The sequence below is a fragment of the Lynx canadensis genome, chromosome D4, assembly GCF_007474595.2.
Source record: "Lynx canadensis isolate LIC74 chromosome D4, mLynCan4.pri.v2, whole genome shotgun sequence".
Classification (NCBI taxonomy): Eukaryota; Metazoa; Chordata; class Mammalia; order Carnivora; family Felidae; genus Lynx; species Lynx canadensis.
In genome coordinates, this window is record NC_044315.2 from 16,934,597 (window position 1) to 16,957,608 (window position 23,012).

At 42.5% G+C, this 23,012-nt stretch overlaps 1 protein-coding gene across 1 annotated transcript in view; it reads left to right on the forward strand.

Annotated features, from left to right (window-relative positions):
• Positions 1-22,678, forward strand: part of OSTF1 (osteoclast stimulating factor 1) — a 58,043-nt gene extending 35,365 nt beyond the window's left edge. Inside the window, exons 3-10 of the mRNA XM_030294271.2 lie at positions 29-79; positions 3,228-3,291; positions 6,377-6,430; positions 8,688-8,795; positions 9,738-9,787; positions 13,433-13,511; positions 16,077-16,175; positions 22,083-22,678. Of these exons, the coding sequence (XP_030150131.1) occupies positions 29-79; positions 3,228-3,291; positions 6,377-6,430; positions 8,688-8,795; positions 9,738-9,787; positions 13,433-13,511; positions 16,077-16,175; positions 22,083-22,141 (564 nt within the window). The 3' untranslated portion in view covers positions 22,142-22,678. The remainder of the gene's footprint in view (positions 1-28; positions 80-3,227; positions 3,292-6,376; positions 6,431-8,687; positions 8,796-9,737; positions 9,788-13,432; positions 13,512-16,076; positions 16,176-22,082) is intronic.
• The last annotated feature ends 334 nt before the right edge of the window (positions 22,679-23,012 follow it).

Sequence of the window (23,012 nt, forward strand, 5' to 3'; positions counted from 1 at the left end):
GAAGTTACACTCTATTTTTTTCTTTCAGCCAGATGAATTGTACTTCGAGGAGGGTGATATTATCTACATTACTGACATGGTAAGTCTAGCTAATATTTTGTAATACCACATATCAACTAAAGATGCATAAGACTATTTTGTGTAGCTGTAATGTACATTATTTAAAGCTGTGTCTGTACAGAAACATATACGCCTGAGTTTGTTCATTTTAGTACAATCTGTAATAATAGCATAAAATTGGAAGTAGCCTTTATGTCCACCACTTGGAAAATGGTTGAAAAAACTTTGGTATATCCCCAGACAGAGTATTATGCAGCTATAAAAAATAATGAGGACTATCTCTAAATGCTATTATGGAGTACTTTAAGTGGAAAAAGACAAAGTAAAAAGATATGGATAGTATGCCTTATTTATCTAAGAGAGGTTATATGTATAACTATTTTCTTCCACTTAAAACAAAAAAATCAAAGGAGAAATCATAAAGTAAAAATTTTAAAATAGTTTCTTCTATGGCAGGGAAGGAAAAAAAGGGTAGAGGGAACATAGATGGAACCTATAGACTTTTAAGAAATCTCCTTGTTTTGGAGATCTGACTTTGGAGTGATGTACACTTTTGCATAGTTATAAAATTAAATTAAATGGTGAAAAGCAAACCCTGAAATTTAAAAGCAGAGTGAATCAAATGAAGTTAATGATACGCAGGTAAATGGCATAACCACACAGAAAGAAGCTGTCCCAAGTCACCTTAAACCTCAGCAGTTCGACTGAACATCCCCAGTCAGATCCCCGGGAAGGACAAAAAGGACTGGCAAGAAAAAACAGTTGTAAACTGTTTTCAGTCATGATCTTGTTGCAGAAGCGGTGGCATTGCTATTCTGAGATCACTGCACGTACATTGTGGTTTAGAGCAAATGAGTCGTTAGGTCTGTGATACTGAAAATTGGGATTTTTCAGCCTGCAACAAAAGATACACACATGAAAGATCAACGAGGTTAAGTAAAAATCCTGTAGCTCTGCATTTGTATTGCAAGCATGTTGTATTTTATCTAAAATAAAATAAAAAATATGTCCTGCTCTGTCCTTTGAAAAGGCCTAGGAAAAAAAAAAAAAAAAAGACCAACCCAATAATAATGTGTTATTTGCATTCAAAGGAAAAGGAACAAGGCTCTTTTGCGAAATAGCTATTACCAGGTTGGGGGCAGCAGAGGTACAAGATAATCCCAGAACTCTGCGTTTTTGGAAGCCAGGAAGCCTCCAAAGACAGAACTTTCTAGTTCCTAGAAAGACAGGAACTAAGTTGAAGAGGGTGTCACTAGTCAAAGGTGGGACAATTTGAGCAGTCAACCAGGGCAACAGTCCCCAAGAATTGAAACGCATTTGTGATGTTTAAATTCACAAGCTCCTAATGATACTTCAAAAATCCCATCATCATAATTCTTCACCCCGAGGGGATGCTAGGGAACCAACTTTGTCTTCTGACAACTTCAGTTAAGGAAAATAATTAGCATTGATCTGCCTTTTCTCTGTGAACTTTGTCTCTGCATAACCTGAAAGTTGATGAGGGAAATTTTTTCTTTAAAGAGAGATTCTAATTGTTTATTTTTTTTAATCTTATTTTATTTTTTAACATCTATTCATTTTTGAGAGACAGAGAGAGAGAGCATGAGCATGGGAAGGGCAGAGAGAGAGGGAGACACAGAATCTGAAACAGTCTCCAGGCTCTGAGCTGTCAGCACAGAGCCTGATGCGGGGCTCGAGCCCAGGAACCATGAGATTGTGACCTGAGCCGAAGTCAGGCACTTAACTGACTGAGCCACCCAGGCACCCTGATATCCTAACTGTTCAAATGAAAAAGGCATGATAGAATGTCACGGTTTTGCAACCCCTAGGAAATAATGAATCCAGCTAATGTATACCAGCAGCTAACTAACATTACAAAAAGAGAGACCACCAGACATTATTTGTCTCCTGGTGGAAGACATCAATACTACCTATGAGATAGTCTTGCCCAAAAAACTGAATCTAAATCTAATTAAACCTTTAGAACTAATGACCGATTTCTAGGCAATATGGGGAACAGAAGAACACATTTTTGATAACACAGGGATGCGATAGGTAAAATCTAGACTGTTTGAAACTCAGCAGAACAAATAAACTGGTTTCTGACTTCTTCAACAAGTGTATTATGAAGAAGTGAAAAAAAAAATGGAGGGGGGGCACCTGGGTGGCTCAGTCGGTTAAGCCTCCGACTTCAGCTCAGGTCGTGATCTCATGGCCCGTGAGCTCAAGCCCCACATCAGGTTCTGTGCTGACAGCTCAGAGCCTGGAGCCTGCTTCAGATCCTGCTCCCTCTTTCTCTGCTCCTCCTCTGCTCATGCTCTCTGTCTTTCAAAAATAAATAAACATTAAAAAAAATTTTTTTTTAAATTTGTTTTAAAACTTGGAGGAGACTAAAAGAAAAGAGGCGAATCAATCAGTCGTATTGTATGGCCCTTATTTGGATTCCCAATTGTGAAAAACTGGATTCCAAACTGGAAAATTTGGACCTTGATCTAGATATTTGATGGTAGTAAGAAATTATTGAAATAAATTTTAAGCTGTGGTAATGTCTTTGGAAAAAAATCCTTATCTTTGAGGAATATGTACTGAAATATGTACAGATGATATAATGTCTACAGTTTGCTTCAAAATAATCTGAAGGAGAGGGAAGTTGTGGTGGAAATATATGGAATGATATTGGCCACGAGGAAATAATTTATGCAGTTGGGAGATGAGTGTATGTAAGCGTATTATACTGTTCTTTTTACTTTTTATAGGTGTGAGTTTTTCCAAAATAAAGTTTCCCAAAAAAGAAAGGTGAAATAAAGTGATCTTTAGAAAAAAAAAAATGATGAAGCTTGGAGAAACTAGACTCGGGACAAAAAAATTCTACGGCCAGTTTAAACTAAATGTAATTGTGTTCTTCTCTTCCATATACTCTCTGATTTGTGTGACTGTTGAGGCTCTGCGATGAAGTGTTTGTTGCAGGCTTATGTGTGTATATTTGTACTTTGATGATAAGGGGAACGGACATCCATAAGTAGGGGTGAGGAAGCTTGGTCAGTGTGACGAGGACTGATGGACATTTTGTAGAGCAGGTGCACTCTGTGAGCCAAACAGTTTTAAAAGTGATTGACTGTAAACTGGATTTGGTGCCACTTAATTGAATCTTAATCTTCTTTCACTAGAGTGATACCAATTGGTGGAAAGGCACCTCCAAAGGCAAGACTGGACTGATCCCAAGCAACTATGGTAAGCAGGGCTGTGGTGCTTTTGCTTTGGGTATGCTCTTTGCGCGTTCAGTTCTCTAGAGGGTTCCTGGGGCTTTCTGCTTGCTGCTGTGGCTGCAAAATCGGTGGAGTCATCGCCAACGAAGGACGTTTTCTACTCCGTGAGCCTCTTGTCAATTAAACGGTAAGGCACACTGCAGGTACTTGAACGTGATTCTTTGGCTTAAGAAAATGCATTGTAGCACTCTTGATAGAACCCAAGGTTTCCAAAGAAAGAAACGCTTGTGGCTCTCCCTTATTCAACTCTTAGAAAATTTTTTTCTTTCTTTCTTTTTGCTTATTTATTTATTGAGATTTCTTTATTTCTTTAATTTATGTATTTATTGCTGTTAAACTACATCTCACAGATTTGTTTCTTAGCCTAGCCTTTTCTTTTGGGATGAAGTGACCCTGCCTTGTTAATTCACGTGTGGGGCAGTTATGTTCATTATCAGGTATCAAGGCAGTTGGAGGGTCTTGAGTAGTGAGATGTGGCCCCTGCCACGAAGCTAATGACGTTTTGGGGTGATGGGGGGGTTTGTGGGGTCCGGAACCGATGGCCAAGAAAGAATTCTTGAAGACGTCTTTGGTGCAAAAATGGTGATTTTATTAAAGCGTGGGGACAGGTCCCATGGGCAGGAAGAGGTGTGCTAGGGTTGTGACGGGTAACTCCTTATATACCAGGTTGGGACGGGGTCAGGGATAGAGTAAGTCTCTAAGGAATTCTGGAAGCAACGTTTCTAGGACCTTGAGGGACTAGCTGTTGCTAGGGAAACACCATTTATCACTGTTTAATAAAACCTCAGACATGAGTCCCTTCAGGTGCCTATTGGGGGCCATAAACTTGGAGCATGATTGCCAGCATATATCCTCGGGCAGTTGAGATAAAGGAAGTAGACTTACAGGATCCTCGAGGTTGGGACAATGTTAAGCTGAGGTTCTCTTTTGCTCCTAGCAAAGTGTCATCATCAAGGCAGCTGAGCTCCTAGAGGGAGGTCACTCTCGGTCTCAAGGACTTGTCAGTAAGGGAATTTACTTAGTTTCCCATGTTACCATGGCAAGCACTTAAACCCCTTTCCTTTGTTCTTGGGTAGCTGGGAGTGTCCAAGGAACATCACACAATCTCAGCTGGGGTGGGGGTGGGGGTTGCTAGCTTGTGCTTTGCCCCTTAGCCTGCCTCATGCCCCGTCATCAAAGCCACTTCTAGTTGGGAGAGGGACAAACAGACAAAAGTACTTATGTAGAAAACAGCAAAGTAAAGTAAAAAGAGCACAGGATTGGCAAACAGGATTTTAATCCTTTTTCTTCCACTTCTTAATAACAAGGGGCTTTGATGAAGGCACTTAACTGCTGTCCCTGGAACTGTATAATGAGAGGTTTGATTTAAATCACTTCCCAAGATTCCTTTTGACTTCAGCATTCGATGAGTCCCTAGACCAGTGGGGCTGGCATCAGGCACCAGTTCCAAGCACTGGCAGAAGACTTTGAAAATTTCAAGGAAGGCACCGCAACGCCAGGGGAGCCAGGAGGGGAGGAGGGGAAGGGGAGGGGAAGTGAGAGCTGAGGTCTGGGGCCAACACAGGGACCCCACTTGCCCTGGTCTAAAGGGGATACCTGAGTGGCTCAGTTAGTTAAGCGTCCGACTTTGCTCAGGTCATGATCTTGCAGTTCATGAGTTCAAGCCCTGTGTCAGGCTCAGTGCTGACGGCTTGGAGCCTGGAGCCTGCTTTGGATTCTGTGTCTCCTCCTCTCTCTGCCCTTCCCATGCTCATGCTCTGTCTCTCTCTGTTTCTCAATAATAAATAAACGTTAAAAAAAAAAAAAATTTAAAGGTGATACCGTTCTGGGTTAAAAAAGACTTGTGAGGCGTCTGGGTGGCTCAGTCGGTGAAGCGTCCGACTTCAGCTCAGGTCATGATCTTGTGGTTTGTGGGTTCGAGCCCCGCGTTGGGCTGTGTGCTGACAGCTCAGAGCCTGGAGCCTGCTTTGGATTCTGTGTCTCCCTCCCTCTCTGCGCATCCCCAACTCATGCTCTGTCTCTCAAAAATGAATGTTAAAAAAAAAAAAAAAGAAGCAGTTCTACATTCTTCTAACCTTTGAAATCCCCAGTTTCCCTCCACCATGCACTCCACTTCAGCCAGGCATAGACACTGAGCATGTAGTTCTTCTGTTGCTTTGGATCCCCAGTGGCCAAGGGAGTGTCCAGGTACATAGAGCTCTTTAGGGTGGGAGGGGGTGGGTCTGAAGTCTGTTTTGAACCACAGTCTTCAGGTGATCATACTCCTGCTTCCAGGACAACTGAGAACACACCTTCCTTAGAGGCAGGTAGGTGTGCCGATTGCCCTCTGTAAATAAAGGAGGCAAACTGTTTCCCCCTCCCGCGTGCCCCCCACATGCGCACACACGAGGGAAACAATTATTTTCAGCCGTCTTCAAGTAGGGTGTTTTTACAGAATGTAAAATTGAACATCAGATGTTTTCTTTTGCCTGTTTGTGACTGCGTTTATTGCATCCTTGAGTATACTGGTATGCAGGCCACGGATCTGTTTGTTTTTGCTTCCAGTTAATTGCCGCGTTTGTTTTTGTTTATACTTCCTCTCAATTGCTGTGGTGTTGCCTTACTGCTTAGCTTTGCTTTCATTTCACAGATAATTCAGCTTCTTTTAAAGAGGGAAACATGGTTTGCTTTTCTGCTACTTTTTCTTTTTTTTTTTTTTTAATTTTTTTTTTTAACATTTATTTATTTTTGAGACAGAGAGAGACAGAACATGAATGGGGGGAGGGCCAGAGAGAGAGGGAGACACAGAATCTGAAGCAGGCTCCAGGCTCTGAGCTGTCGGCACAGAGCCTGATGCGGGTCTCGAACTCACGGACCGTGAGATCGTGACCTGAGCGAAGTCGGACACTCAACCGACTGAGCCACCCAGGCGCCCCTCTGCTACTTTTTCAATCCACATTGGAAGGGATGCTGTGTGGTGAGGGCCGTGGCTGGGGACTTCCAGGGGGCTTCCGTGAGTCATTTGGGCAGTGTGCTCACTGTTGGGTTTGCACTTTTTCTTTTTGATCTAGTGGCCGAGCAGGCAGAATCCATTGACAATCCATTGCACGAAGCTGCAAAAAGAGGTAGGTGTGATTGTTTTTCATTGGGATATGCAGTGCTGTGTACAGTAAAACACACAGATCTTAATTACATGGTTTGATGACTTTTTTTTAAATGTTGATTTATTTCTGAGAGAGAGAGAGAGAGAGAGAGCAAGCTCAAGTGGGGAACGGGCAGAGAGAGGGGGACAGAGGATCTGAAACAGGCTCTACACTGAGAGCAGAGAGCCCAATGTGAGGCTTGAATTCACAGCCTATGAGATGATGATCTGAGCCGAAGTTGGAGGGTTAACCTAACCGACTGAGCCACCAGGGTGCCCCAGTTTGACAAACGTGCACACCCATGTAACCAACACCCGGATCAAGAGCTAGAACATTTCTGTCATCCCAGAAAGTTCCAGTTAACCCCTGCCTCCCTCAGAGGCAGTCTCTGTTCCACTATCACCCTAGAGAGAGAAGTGACTTTATTTTTTTTTTTTTTTTTTTTTTTTTTTTTAGTTTTCTTAAGTAATCTCTACATCCCAATGTGGGGCTCCAACTCACAACCCCGAGATCAAGAGTCACGTGCTCTACCAACTGAGCCAGCCCGGTGCCCCTGCGATTTTAATTTTTAATTTTTAATTAAAAATGTCAGCCACCAAACACTTCTGAGTACTTTACGTACCCTGCGCTCAGTGGTAAGCTGAAAGGCATGGTCTGTGACTCCCAGAGCTCAGAGTCCGGCAGGAGAGAGATGTGTGTAACAGATCATTATAAGATGGTGTCAGAAGCACAGCAGTGGAAGTTATGTTTAAGTTAAACAGGCTGTAGAGGCCAGCATGAGTCACTGGAGGGCAGTGGGGTGGAGGCTTCCTGGGGATAAAGCATTTAGGAGGGTATTGGTATAGGGCAAGTGTGTGGGGTAAGGATGGAGTTGGGGAGGGACAGAGCAACAGGGGTGGGCCTCGTTTGGGGGGCTCTATCTTGTTTTCTTTAAATTTTTTTAATGTTCATATTTGAGAAGGAGAGAGAGAGCACATGAGCTGGGGAGGTGCAGAGAGAGAGAGAGAGAGAGAGAGAGCGAGAGGATGAAGGGGGAGGGGCAGAGAGCGAGGGAGACACAGAATCTGAAGCAGGGTCTAGGCTCTGAGCTGTCAGCACAGAGCCTGATGTGGGGCTTCAGCTTATAAACTGTGAGATCATGACCTGAGCCGAAATCGAGTTGGATGCTTAACTGACTGAGCCACCCAGGAGCCCCTAAATAACTGGAATTTAAATAAAAACTTGAAGGGAAAAAGAAAGAAAGAGAGAGAGAGAGAAAGAAAAGAAAAGAAAAGAAAAGAAAAGAAAAGAAAAGAAAAGAAAGAGAAAGAAAGGGAATTATTTGTAAGTTAGATATTTAGGACATTAGCCAAAGGATTTTAAATTAATAGTTATATTTTAACATATGAGAGCAGCAACTTTGAGTAGGTTATTTAGCATTTGTTTTCTTGTTTTCTTATAAGAACTGATTTTAAGATGCATATCATATGAATATGAGTATTATCTACTTGTTCTTAGGTTTGACTGGTTTTTTCCCCCAAGTTCCAGGATTTCACGAAGCAAAAAATTACATGTAGGTAGCTTTTACAGAGTAAGACTACCATAAGTAGACTCACGTAGGCAACTCCTCCCATTAACCTACCATTAAAAATTGTTGTTGTACAATCTGTCAAGCTTATTCGTTATTTCATCAGTTTCATACACACTGTTTAGTGTATGTGTACCAACCCGTGTATACCATAAATTGAATGTTTGTGTCTCCTGAAAATTCACATGTCGAAACTCAACCCCAATGTGGCAGTATTTGGAGGTAGGGACTTCGGCAGGTGGTTAGGTTATGAGGGCTCTGCCCTCATGAAGGGAACTGGTAGAGACCCCAGAAGAGCTCTCTCACTCTGCTCTTTCTGTTGAAGGGGTGGAAAGACAGCGTCTATGAACCAGGAAGTAGGCTCTTACCAGACACTGAATCTGCTGGCGCCTTGATTCTGGACTTCCCAGAACCGTGACAAATAATTCGTGTCCCTTAAGCCATTCCTACTCTACCTCCCCTCACCCCCCCCCCCTGCAAATTGTTGTTAAGGCTTTTCATTAATAAGTTGGGAGTGAAAATGTACCATAATGAATGCGTTACTGAGGAGGTATTAATTTCAGATTTGTTGACTAAATACATTCTAGGTGGAAATGTATGGAGGATGAAATGGATTTCAAAGCAAAACAAAACCCTCTTTCTTGTGCTTTTATAAACGTAAAACTTTTTCAGGCAACTTGAGCTGGTTAAGAGAGTGTTTGGACAACCGAGTCGGTGTGAATGGCTTAGACAAAGCTGGAAGCACTGCCTTGTACTGGGCCTGCCACGGGGGCCACAAAGGTACTATGTTCTGTTCATTACCGTCGATGTCCATGCTGCTGAAAATGTGCTTCAGGTAGGGGAGCGGGGTTTACAGAAATGAAACAAAAATTATGCTTTTCACATCCTGTAGAAGATCGGCCAAAACCTTGCTCCGGGAGGTCTGGAAAACAGTAGGTAGGATGCTCACTGCATGGACCTCTCTCACTTGAAAGAGTGGGAACTTCCTTTCCTCTCTTGAGCTTGGAGAGGTTACAGGAAAACCATAGTAATGTCAACACAAACCCCACTATCTAATCTGACAGAAGAAAGGGGCAGAAGTGACTACTCTGCCTACTGCTCTAGCTTAGCTTTTCCCAAGACATGTTTTCATGGTTTACATGAATGTTTAATGCATGCTGTTAGATTCAGGGGAAAGACAGCATTTGTGTCAGTTAGTGGTTGAGTGGACAGCCTTCACAGTTGCAACCAGTAATACAACAAATGGAATTTCTAGATCTGTTTCAGCCTGACCCCAAATCTGCCACATCCACTCTCTTTCCCCTCCTCCCTACAACACACACACAAAATAAACACGACAGCAATGAGAAACAGCACCCAACAAACTAAACGGCATAGCCAGAGGACAGTTTGTGGCTCTTCCCCAAAAGAAGCCGATCTCATTTTAGCTAACAAACGCAGATTCGTTAAGTGACTATAAAGTATCATGGTGAATGTAGAGATATTTCTATAATAGTTGCCATGTGAAAAAACGCAAAAGCCAAGTTATTGGAACACAATTTTTCCTTAGATAATTCTACTTTTTAGGTTCTTAATTCTTGTATTTACGTAAATTTTAACAAATTTGTTGCAAGGATTTTTTTGAAGATTCTTCTAAAGAATCAATCCTCTTTTTAAAATGATTATGCCTAGTCTTGTGAGCCTTTTCCTTTGCACTCTTGAAAAATACCTTTTCTATTTCAGATATAGTGGAGATGCTGTTTACTCAACCAAACATTGAACTGAACCAACAGGTAAGATCGCTTATGCGGAAGTTGGTGGTCACTTAACACACCTGCCTTGTTCTCGTGGTGTGACTTATGGGCATGGAAAGTCCTATCTTTGTGCCTTGAACTGACCTTTTCCCATTTATTATCTTTCATACAATTTTTAATCCAAGTAGTAAAAGTGCATCATTAAAAATGTACCGTTGTACCGAAGTCCAAATTGTACAAAGCCCAAAACACCTACCATGTTCCTTCTCATATGTCACTCTCAACGTTTAGCTCTTAACTCTTGCCTTCATGTTACTAAGGAAGATGCTTATGGGGCTGTCCCCTAAGTCATCATCTTCATAAATGTTTCAGTGTCCCATCTGAAGGTTGAAGCTTATCAGCTGCCCAAACTCTGATCTGCCAGTGCCCACCCTTTGCTCCTCTGGTCTGCCCCACGTATCATATCATAGTTTTTGGTTATATTACTCTATGATGCTTGCAAGTATTATGGCTATTTAAATATTTAAATACTGCTCGCTGCTTGTATAACTTTTGTTTCTGTATTTCTTGACTTTTATTTTGCTGAGAATATTTTTTTTTTGGCGGTTTATTTATCTTGAGACAGAGAGAAAGCATGAGTGGGGGAGGGGCAGAGAGAGAGAGGAGAGAGTGAGACTCCCAAGTAGGCTCTACACTGTCCGTGCAGAGCCCAGTGCAGGGATCAAACTCAGGTGGCATGAAATCATGACCTAAGTCGGACACTTAACCGATTGAGCCACCCAGGAGCCCCTCACTGGTTTTTGGTTTTTGTATCTCATTAAGATTCCCACACTGTTTAATGTTCTCTTGATATACTTTCTTTTTTCTCCCTGGAATGGTACTTCCCGAAGCCCTCATCCTCGATCTCTGCTCTGAGCGTCTCTTTACTGTCACCTTTCTCCCGGGGTGTGTCTTCACTTTTCTGGATCCCGTGTTTTCCTCCTTTTGTTGAAGAACATCCTTGAAGATTCCTAAGAAAGGGGACCTAGGGATTGATTATTTGGCTGACAGAATTCTAGGTTGAGAATGATTTTCCTCAGAATTTCGCAGGCAAGGCTCTATGGTATTCCGGTTTTTAGGATTGCTCTTGAGAAGTTTGATGCCATTTTGATTCCCATTCTTTTGTGTGTGATCTGCTTTTTTGTTGCTTAGAATCATTACCCTGTCCTTGATGTTCTAAAATTTCTTAATGTGCTTCAGCGTGTTTCTTCCCAGTAAAGGTGGTGGACTCTCTCAGCCTGAAAGGGTCTACTGTTTCTTTTCTAGTTTTTATTGACCATGTCTTTATTCTTTGGTTCTGGAATGCCCACCAGTAGTTAGGTTGGACCTCTGGTTGAGTCTCCAGTTATTTTAGTTTTTCTCAGAGATTTTTTACCTTTTTTTTTAAGTTTATGTGTTTATTTTGAGAGAGAGAGAGAAAGAGAGAGAAACTGAGAAAGAGTATGCAGGGGAGGGGCAGAGAGAGAGGGAGAGATTGAGAATCCCAAGAAGGCTCTGTGCTGTCCGCGCGGAGCCCTACTCGGGGCTCGAACTCACCAACCATGAGATCACGACTGGAGCAGAAATCAAGACTTAACCAACTGAGCCACCCAGGCACTCCAAGATTTTCTTAGCTTTATGTTTTATTTTGGTTACCTTTTTAATTCCTCAGTGTCCTAGGTTTTCTATTGCTGTGTGACAAAGCTTAGCCGCTTAAAACAACACGCATTTACCTTATACGTTCTGTAAGCCAGAATTCTGGGCATGGCAGAGCTGGGCTCTCTGCTCAGGGTCTCACGGGCCAGAGTCACGGTATTGGCCAGAAGCAGGTTCTCATCTGGAGCTCAGATCTCATTCCAGGTTCGTTCAGGTTGCCGGTGGGATTGAGTTTCTTGCACCTGCAGTGCTCTGGACCTCAGCTTTCAGAGATCACCCCTCTCCGTTGACATTTCACAACATGGCTGTTTGCTTTCCTCCTTAAGGTCACTAGGAGATTGTGTTTCTGAAGCTATACCTTTGAGAAAGGGCCCGTCTGATTTGGTCATGCCCACTCAGTATTATCTCTCTTTTGATGAACTCAATGTCAACTGATTAGAAACTGCATTATGGGAGTGATATCCTATTATATTCATTAGTCTCATACATACTTGAGGGGGAGGAATTTTACAGGGGGTGGATCCCCAGGGGGCGGGGATCTTGGGCAGCATCTTAGAATCTTGTCTACTTATAAGCTCTTTTACTCTCATGATTGCTTTCTTTTTTAAATGTTTCTTCTTTTTACTTGTTTTTGGCGGATGGGGTGACAGAGGATCTGAAGCAGGCTCTGTACTGACAGCAGAGAGCCTGACGCGGGGCTCACATTCATGAATGGCCAAGTCATAACTTGAGCCGAAGTCAGACGCTTTACTGACTGAGCCACCCAGGTGCCCTGCTGATTATTGCTTTTAAATAGCTTCTTTTCTTGTTGCATGATGCTGCATATCATGTTGTATCTTGCCTATATTAATTACAGCTTTTTAAAACCTTTCCTGCCATTCACTGTACTGTGTCTTTTCCCTCTGAGATCCATTCGTTTTGTTTTCATCTTCTCTCAAATATGAGAGGCTTTCCTCAAATACCTAGTATCTTTGTGTCTCCAGTCATGTTTAAGGGTGACTGGAAGTTCTGCATGTGCATGGGGCTTACTGGCTGTGGGCTTCTCTGTAGGGTGAGGTGGAAAGGTCCTGGCTGTTGTGCTGGGTTATCCCCAGATGTCAGCGTGAGTATGTATGCTCTCCCCCTCCACATGTGGGGCTATTCACCTCTACCGGAGGATTGTCCTCCAGCTCCCCGCCTGCAGGTGCTAGGCTGTATACACTGGGGCAGCAGGGTAGGTAAAGGCAGCTGGGAGAGGAGTCTTACCGCTCAGTTTGTAGGTGTCTCAGCTCACCCACCACTTTTAGTTCCTGGCCTTATTGCCACCTTCCCTTGTACCCGAGTCCCCTGAGCTTGGAAACTACCTGGTTCATTTTTCGACAGGGTCATCCTGCCATCCGCACTGGGTCACCTGGCAGCAAGGAGAGAGGAAGGTGATCTAATTACTGTTGTTGTTTTTTTTTAATGTTTATTTATTCTGAGAGAGAGAGAGTGTGCGTGCGTGAGCTGGGGAAGAGCTGAGAGAGATGGAAGAGAGAGAACCCCAAGCAGGCTCCCCACTGTCAGCACCGAGCCTGACAGGGGGCTCGATCGCACGAACCAGGAGATCATGACCTGAGCCAAAATCAAGAGTCAGACGCTTAACCGACTGACTCACCCAGGCGCCCCTGATTATTTCTATAAACACTTTCACCCAGTACTCTTGTGTCCGGTCCCGTGCCTCACGCTCGTTCCAGCGTCTCCGGGCATCGCCAGGGCCTGATTTCTTGCGAGGTTTGCAGGGGCAGGTCTGCTTGCTCCCTCCTGGTGTTTCCCTCTGCTCTGCCACGTCCGTTTCTCCTCTTTCATCCATCCCCTCCCCCCAAATGACTTTTCTCTCATCCCTTGAGTCTCCTTTCTCTCTTGGGAACTTTATATGACTTTATGACTTGTTCTCACTTTGAGTTTGCTTGGAGTAAACCTGAATTCGTGCATGTTTTCAACCCACCGTCTCTTTTTAAAATGCTGCTTTCTCTTTTTAAATCACCATAGAACAAGTTGGGAGACACAGCTTTGCACGCTGCTGCCTGGAAAGGTTATGCAGATATTGTCCACTTGCTTCTGGAAAAAGGTAAAGCATGTGCCCCATCTGTCTGGCCTTTGCTCACCCTGGAAAAACAGGCTGTGTTCAATTACATTATTTGAAATAGTAGGAAGAATCATAGGCTCCGTATTTTGAAACTGGGATTTTAACCTCTACTCTGTCTGTATCACAGAGTTGTTACAATAAGACGAAGTTACAGTAGTGATTCGTGTTAAATTTTTCGTTTTATGTTAAAAGCTTGGTAAGCTTTAAAATTACATATATTACTTTCCGTAGGAGTTTATTGTATATTTCTGTGGGATTAAAGGGTCCTTGGAGAAAGGCGTGTGTATGTGCACCCGTGCAGAGAAGATGCTATCTCAGAAAGCTGTAGGGGAAAGGTGCCGAGGCCCCTGTTCACAAGGAAAGTCCTGACAGATAAAGAATGCTGTGGCTGTAATGTCCTGCTTTGATCTGAGCAGGTGCTACAAGTACGGGGAAGATGAAGATACCTCGATTCCCTATTTTTATACAAGTCAGAGGGGACAGTGAAATTATGAACTGACCACCCATCCATCCATCCATCCATCCGTCCCATAAATATTAATCCTTACAGAGGGCCAGGCATATCTCCCCGTCCTGCATCCTGGTCCAGAAGCTATAATATAAGATGCTTGAATCCCAAGGTGTCTTATGGATGCACGTTCATTAGGGATCCTCACAGCAATGTTGTGGGATATAGAGAGGACATGTTATTGATTTAAAGGACATTGGTGATGTACATCTCAGGTACAAAAGATCAGACAGCATGAGGTGCCCCCTAAGGGTTATGCTGAGAACTGGACTGTCTGTGCTGGCTGCCACTAAACCACACAGGCCCCTGAGCCCATGAAATGAGCATGGTCTGGACCAAGATGTACTGTAAGTGTAACAGGCACATCAAATTTCAAAGACTTCGGGGAAAAAAAAAAAAAGACGTAAAGTATCACAATAACTTTTATATCAGTTATATGATAAAGGGGTAACATTTTGGATCTACTGTGTTAAATAAGATATGTCATTAAAACGATTTCCACCTTTTGAAAATGTGGCCACTAGAAAATTTAAAATGACACATGTGGCTCAGATCGTATTTCTCTTGGGTAGCACTCGTTGAGAGGGACCCAGGAAATGGTCGTTTCTTCTCTTGCCTTGCTGGCTCCGAACATTTCCTGTCCTGAAAGAAATCATGTATATGGGTTCTAAAGTGCAATTTAACGTAAGATATGATCAGTCACAGAGCTCTTAACCCTCCGGAATTTTTCCCCGTGGCCCAATGAGCGAATGAGGTTTCTATAGACCCTTAGCTGTGGGCAGATCTAAGTCTCATGAGAGAGATTTTTAGACACGGTCGCCATATTCCTAATTAAACAAACCATGCTTTCTTGACTCAGTATTTTTGTCCCTTTGAGTTTCATTACACTTATTTTTTTGTTTCCTGAAGAGGATGAGATTACAAGCAAAATGGCTCTCTCCTGTACTGTGGCAGAAAGTATAAATTGGTAAAGCCTTCTTGGACAGCGATCGGACAGTAGCTAGCAGAATTAAAAATATACATAGCCTTATATCCCAGCATCACTTCTGGGAAGCCAGACTTCAGAAAGCTGGTGTTCAAGGAGATTTACAGCAATATTGTTTGTGGTAAAGGAACAGCCTAAGTGTCCCTCGATAGGGGAAGAGGAGAGTTATTAAATAAATATTGGAATGCCCACAAAATTGAATACTTACAAATGTTTACATGGATTGAGCTATGTGTACTACTGAGGAATGAGTACCATTATATATTGCTAAGTAAAAAAAATCAAGTTACAGGCTGTTACGTGTGGTGTGATTTTACGTATATATGCATAGATGTCTGTGAGTGCATTCCTGCACCTGAGGGAGGTGAGAACTGATACCCTCTTGCTGGGAATGGTTTCCCCCAGACAAACTGGAAGACGGGGCAGGGAGGGGTTAGTCAGGGGACGAAACGGGACGTATGCTTTTGTTCAGCACACTTCTGCATTTGTGAGGCTCTGGCAACGAAAATATACCCACGAATTCTGATGTAATTTTTATCACCACGAAGACCCGGACAAAACGCAAGCAGAAGATGTGCTGTGGGAACAACGGATTTCCTCTAGGTTTTATGGTGTTACTCTTCTGCTAATTTGCACAAGAGTATACTTGGCAGATATGAAATCCTAATCCCGGCAGGCACCACCCACACGGGCTTCTCTCAAGAAGCAAAGGGTATGTTAAACTAATCTCCAAAAACTCGTGCCAAGACACATTGGAGTCCAACTGACTCAGGAGGTACCTCAGGGAAGTGAAAAGTCACATGCAGCAGTCTGAGGATTTGAAAGGAAAGGCTCTATTTTAATTGTGCCTAATTGTCTGGGACGCAGCAGCAAGCGCCCTGATTTCAAGACGCCAAACGTGCTTTGACTGTTTTGAAAAAGCTTACTTCAGGGCCAGAATGGTTCTCTAGTCAGTTTGGCCAAAAGTGATTCGTCTTGGTGGGAAGAAGGGTCTGTAGTCCGCTACTACAGATTCTTCAAAAACACCTGACTTGCTTTTCTTGTGTTGGGGAAGGTGCAAGAACAGACTTGAGAAACAACGAGAAGAAGCTGGCCCTGGACATGGCCACCAACGCGGCCTGTGCGTCTCTCCTGAAAAAGAAACAGGGAGCAGGTATTTGCCTCCGATCCTTCTTTCTCCTCTGACGCCATCATGACTAAGATTTACCATCTTAGAATTGGGGAAACGTTTTCTTGGTAAACTCTTCATGTGGTTCTGAAGTCAGATTTTATATCCTGGGTGTCATAGGGAACGTGCAACATTGAAGAATGCCTTCATGCAAGCAAATCGAAGAGACTTTGGCCTTTTAGTATTTTTTGTGTGTTTCCTTTGTTCCTTGCAATCAGGTCGTAATCACTTGCTTTCCAGTAGAGCCCTTATCAGAGAACCATGGTTCCGGATATGGTTTTACAAGTGGTTGTCTCTAAATATTTATTTTTAATTAAGCACTGAAGAGCTCCATGATTATATTTTATCTCTGTTTTAAACGAGAGTATCAGTAAACTACGATCAGAATTATTCTGGTCTTGATAACCAATTTGATGTTTGTTTACAGACCGTGGGGTGGTTTTTAAAGGTAAAGTTTAGGTATACATTCTTCGAGGTAAAAATATCTATTGGCGTGGGAGATGGGGTTGGAAAAAAAAAAGAAAGGTCCTTGTGGTTATTTTGAAAAGGTGTTAAAGAAAAGGTGTGAAACACGCTTGCATTGTTCATGATTACTATTCAGAGACTGGCTGTTTATTGGACTTCTCTGTACATAATGTACTGAATGCTTCCCCCTGAAAGAAATGCTGCGGGCCGGTGTGCCTTACCCCTCCTTCTCATTTTCCTCTCCTGTCTCTCCCTTTCGTCCACCAGCAGCCTCCCGGCCCCTGAGGAACCCCGAGGGAGAAAAAAGAAAAATACAAGATGTTTTGGCTGGAGGGGACATTCAATCTTTTTTTTCCCCCCCCTCACTTCTCAAGCCTTCCTCTACCTTTATCTCGTGTTTGGCACTTTCATACCACTTTGGAGTATAAGCCAATGATCGATACATCTTGTCCACCGTTTTCTAGAATGGAACTAGTATAATGGAGAACTCGCTTTTCATGTCTTTAGTGAGCATTGGTACTCATCATTCCAACCCTTTTTAGTATTGCTTTTTAGAGTCTAAAGTTTAGCCTGGTCCATGTTGGTGGAGAGTCACCAAAACAACTTCTGAGACATTTCTAGTGTAGAGGCTGAGTACATTTTTGTTTCTACTTTAATCTGAGGACGTTGTCACCCTCCGAGCTTGTGGAGTGAGGTACTGATTTGTTTTCCTATATGAATCACATTCCCATTCGTTTTGGAACCCTTGGAAAGCTTCTCTCTTCCTTAAGTCCCCTTTGTTTTATGAGAAGAGGTGGTGTTACCTTGTCCCATATCCCTGTTCCCGCGGAAGTAACAAAATACAGTCAGACCTCTGGTTTCCTGCTTTAGTTAATCAAAAATAGCAAACAGTCCTCCTTTCTTCATGACTTGCCAAGGGAGCTTCCCAGAATGATCCTCCTTGCCCATCACCAAATTCCCGTCATAGCCCTCCTCACGAGTCTGCTGTTCCTTTTGTTCTTTACCCCAGGTATGTCTTTGTTTCAGTTTCTCACTTCTTTTAACTTCAGTTCAGATGTAGTGTAAACCACTAAGCGGCTTGGGTTTCTTAATTATGTCAGCCGTGAACGCTCACTGGCAGAGCTGGTGTTTCTTTAAAGTAACTACTCATGCATAGATGGATGGAGGGTCTGCTAAGTGAGTGGGAAAGTAGGTACCAGCTGCGTGGTGCTCCTCAGCTACATTTTGATTGAGAAGTGTATATGCAGCCATGTAGGAGAGATGCTTTTACTTGGCACGGACCTCTTCCTTCCTGCTGCCTTGGTTGGGTCAGGAAGCAGGACTATGGCCCAACTTCCTTTTTCTGCCACTGACTTCCTGTTGTTCTGTGGGTACCTTCAGAATGTCCTGAGCGAGGAGTACGGTTTCTTAGGAGCTGAAGGTTATCAGAGCCCCATGTACACTATGAGCTTGATCATGATAGGCAAGGAGAATGCCACACTTGCTCAGACCCCGGAGAGCTGTACCCAGAAGCCTCCATCTGGGCACCCAGAGCTGGGAAGGCACATCTGCTCTTTTTCCCTCACCCTTCTGCAGTCTTTGTAGAACAGGGCTGGGAGGTAGGTCTCCTCTGCTCTGTTCACACTAAGTGTCTTTGGTCTACTTTCCTAAATGTGTAATGATTAGATAATGGACTCATCACTGAGGTAATCTTAGGGCTTGACACAGAGGCAAGAAATGAATTTTCATATTTCAGTTTTCACGTTACCTTTTTCTTTTCTTTTTTCTCGCTTCATTACCTCAATCGCCCAGTGAAAAGTCTGAATTTGTATTGTGATCTTAGTTGGAGTAAGAGTTGAATATTGGGCCATATAGCTAATTGCCAGCACGAACTCTACACTGGGAAAAGTATATTCTGATGTTGTTTTCCAGTTTTAAAAGCACATCTTGGAATTTTTTTTTTTTTTAAGAGAGAGAGTGCACTAGCAGGGGAGAGGGGCAGAGGGAGAGAGAGCGAGAGAGACAGAAATTCTCAGGCAGCCTCCACACTCAGTATGAAGCTGACATGGGGCTCGATCCCACAACCCTGGGATCATGACCTGAGCCGAAATCAAGAGTCAGATGCTCAATTGACTGGGCCACCCAGGCACCCCTTATCTTGGATTTTTTTTTTTTTAATTTTTTTTTTCAACGTTTATTTATTTTTGGGACAGAGAGAGACAGAGCATGAACGGGGGAGGGGCAGAGAGAGGGAGACACAGAATCGGAAACAGGCTCCAGGCTCTGAGCCATCAGCCCAGAGCCCGACACGGGGCTTGAACTCACGGACCGCGAGATCGTGACCTGGCTGAAGTCGGACGATTAACCGACTGTGCCACCCAGGCGCCCCATATCTTGGATTTTTTTAATGAGAAAAAACAAGTCACATTTTGTAGTTACCGTGAAGGGTAACTTTGGGACATGTGTGTAGGGCCGAGGTTCAGCCCCACCTTGAGGAGTCAACACTTTAAATTCTTTTTCCAGTTTTTACAAATTGGGGTATAATTTATATTAAGTAAAGTATATAAATCCTAAGTTTACATCTTGATTTTTTTTTAAACTGTGCTTACACCTATTTGCCACAACCCGGATTAAGGTAGAGAACATTTTCCATACCCTGAAAACCCCTCCACGTCCTCCCTTCTCTCACCATAGCCTAGTTTTGCCTGTGCTTGAACTTGATATAAATGGAATCAAACAGTATGTACTTTCTTGTGTCTAACTTCTTTTCACTTAATGCTGTGCCTGTGAGATTTATCCAGGTTACTGTGTCTGTCTTTCCACCCTTTGTGGTTTGTTTGACTGTCTGTCTTAAGTGCTAGTACTTGGTTTGGAATGTGCAAATTCAGGTCAGTGACATTGAGGAGAGATGGAAGTCAGCTAGGGGGAACGGGGAGGCATGGTTAGGAGTTACATTACCATGATGGTCACGGCCCAAGATGGGCTATGAAGAGACGGAGCTCCTCAGCACTTGGCCATGTGAGAAGATTCCAGAGAAACTGTGCCTGGGAGCCATCCATAAAAGGAAGGAAGGAGAAGGAATTTATTTTCCTGGCTCGTTCCTGTCTCTTGATTTCCATTCAGGAAGAGTTTGCAGTGTGGCGAGCCTTCTTCTCTTGCTAACAGGAGAAACGAGGTTGAAATAAAGCGCCGAGGTAACCATTGGAGGCCCAAGACTACCTCAGTGGGCAACACGTAAGATTGTAGGAGCAAAGCAGAGTAGGAAAGAGCCTTGCTATGGTCTTTTTGTCTGTGGCTTAAGAAGGCAAAAAGTTTACAGCCAGTCCTGAAGTTGTACGTGTACGTGGGATAGAACAAAGTATATTCCTCCCAGGTCTCCAGAACTTCTCATAAGGAGGATTGAGATGAATGCAGACAAGCTGGAGATTTCTAGTAGTTTGGAAGCTGGTGTGAAATTATTCAAGGCTGCCTCTGTTCTGTTTATATCCACTTCTTTGAATCCGAATCTTTCCTTCTCGTATAAGTTTCTACCTCCCTTGTACCAACTCTCCCTTGTCCCTTTCTTTTTTCTCTATAATTATTTTCTTAAATTTGTAAAGATAATGACTGAGCAAAGCTACATTATCACTAGCAGACCTAAAATTAATAATTCCTTCATATCTTCAAGTATCTTGTCACTTTCCAGATTCACCATTTTTTCCCATACATGTTTGTTTCTGCTTTGTTGACTTACTTATCTGTTTCTTTATTTACAGTTTAAGTCAGGGTCTAAATAAGGTCAGGTTCTGATTGGTAGATACATCTCCTAAATCATTGTTTCCTTTCTTTCTCCTCTCCCCCTCTTCGTTTAGCCTGGCTATTTATTTATTAAAGAAGCAGAGTCAGTTTTCCTGAATTTCTCAGTCTAGGCATTGCATAAATGCATTCTCAGGGTGTTTGACAGGTTCCTCTTTCCTCTGTAATCTTGTCACTTGGTGTTAGATCTAAAGGTTCCTCTGTATTTTTGTCATTTGGTGTTAGATCTAGAGGTTTGATTAGATTCTACATTTTATGTGTCTGTGAAAGGGTAGATGGAAGAATGCTTCATGAAGAAAGCTGTGTTCTTTCATCAGAGGCACGTATTATCTGTCTGTCACTCATCCTGTGATGTTAGCATTCATTGATGATCGTTGTCTAGATCCATTAGTTCACTAACAGTTGTGAAATGGCCATATTCTAGTTCTGTCACTCCTGTCTCAGTTATCAGCTGGAACATTCTATAAAAAAAATTGCCCTTCATCCATGGTTTGATGACTCCAAGGAATAGTTTGTGTAGTAGGAGAAGAATAAAGGCTTGATTTTCATCCTTTATTTAGGAGTTTTCAAAATAATGTGCTGGTTCCTTCTCATTCTCCAAAGAGGACTAGTGGCTTCTCTGTGATGTGCGTTGAAATATTTGCTGTGTTTCAATCCATTATATTTAGTATCCCTATTGATAGCTCCTCTTTGGCTAGTGGAGGCCTCTTCGGGTTGGATCGTGAACCTTTGACGCTCTCTTTGACAGCATCCTTGTTTTACGGTATGACAATAGGTACACTTTCTGCCCCAGACTTGGAATCAGTCATTTCTCCAATGAGCACGGGAAGATAGTATTTAGAGACCATGATAACATACACTTGTTGAGCTCTGACGGTGGTTAGGCTCGCGTTTCAGTTTGCCCCCTGAAATTATACCCCGTGTAACCTGTTGCTTATAGACATTTAAATAGACAACCGAATAGGTGACCATTTAAAGATGAGATGTCTTCGTTTTGACCCCTGCTCAAGCTTGATGTCACGTATGGTAGGGTTCGGCTCTTTCTGTTTCAAATTTCTGGGTTTTTTTTTAATTTCATTCTTTTACCTCTGAGCATACTTTATTTATCCGTGCTTTTTTAAAATTATTATATTTTTTTTATTTATCCATGCTTTTAGAGATGAAACCGAAGCTTCTGTGTTTTCATTCTGCTTCTTTTCCTTTTTTCCCCCCTCATTAGTTACCTTTCTACCCAGTGATCTTGCCTTCAAGTAAGGCTGCAGGCTGTCGACTGACCAAAGCCACATGTGGCACTTGTCATTGGGAGAGGGGGTTGGACGAGTGGAGGGGCATCCGGTGTGTTCTGTGCCGGTCACGGCACATGTGGCTGGTTGCATTTTGTGCAAGGTAGATTAATGGTACCTGCGGCCTACGGGCTTTACTTTTCTGCGTGTCCAAGGAACGAGCGGACAGCTGCGTTTGTCAGCCTCTGGGACAGCAGACACTGAACAGTCAGGCAGGAAAGCAAAAGTTGAAAAAGATCCTCAGGGGTGGTACAGTCCCCGGGCCTGAGGAAAGATTACGATCCCTTGAGGTATCAGGAGCTTTGAAAGTGCAAACCAAATGTGAGCAATCTGTAATTTGCCCGTTTTGCCTTCCCGCCATTCCTTTTAGATGCTGTTCGAACATTAAGCAATGCTGAGGAGTATCTTGATGACGAAGACTCAGATTAATTCCCTTCTGGAGCTTTGAGATCTAAAACTTGTGTTCCTTTTGCCATTCCAAAACCCTCGTCTTTGCCAGAAGAGTGTTGGTAACCGGTTTTTGGTTTTTGGTTTTTTTTGGTTTGGGTTTTTTTGTTTTTGTTTTTGTTTTTTGAAGTCTATATGAACATGGAAGTCTTGCACTGTGTTTGAGTAGAACATGTAAATGGGTAGGTTCTCACCTTCAGTTTGCCAATAAGTGACTGGATATTTTGCTGTATAAAGTACATTTTTGTTCACCAGAGTAGAAGAAGAAGAGATTATTTCTATTTATCAAGCTAAAGGAATTTTAAGAATTTTTTTCTTTAAAAAAAAAGATCAGTTCTTTTTTGTTTTTTTTTTGTTTTGTTTTGTTTTGTTTTTTTAGTTAAAGTTCTTTACCTCAAGGATTAAAATATTTTGAGTGGGTTTTTCAAGGGGAAAAATGCTTGTTATAGTAATGAACCAAAAGACTTAACAGAAAATCGTCAGCTATTCTGACAAAAATAAACATTTGAAGAGACTGGATTCCTTTTGTCTGTTTTTTGTGGTATCACTCTTTGCCGGTAAATAAAGCTTTTTATGTTTATATTTAGGTGAAGGCTGATTTTATCTTTTAAGTTGTATTTTATATTTATTAGCACAAAGGAATCACAATAGCCAAATTTCTTTTCAGCTCTGTATATTGGCTTTGATTAGAGTCCATAATCATTGAGAAGATATATTTATAATGAAATACATAATGTTAGTCATCGTTAGACTTTTAGTTTATCTCTGAGGTTACACGTAGTATGAAGAAATTCAGCAACTCATTACAGTCTGCTGAAGGTCTGAAAATGAAAAAAATTGATTTCCTTATCAT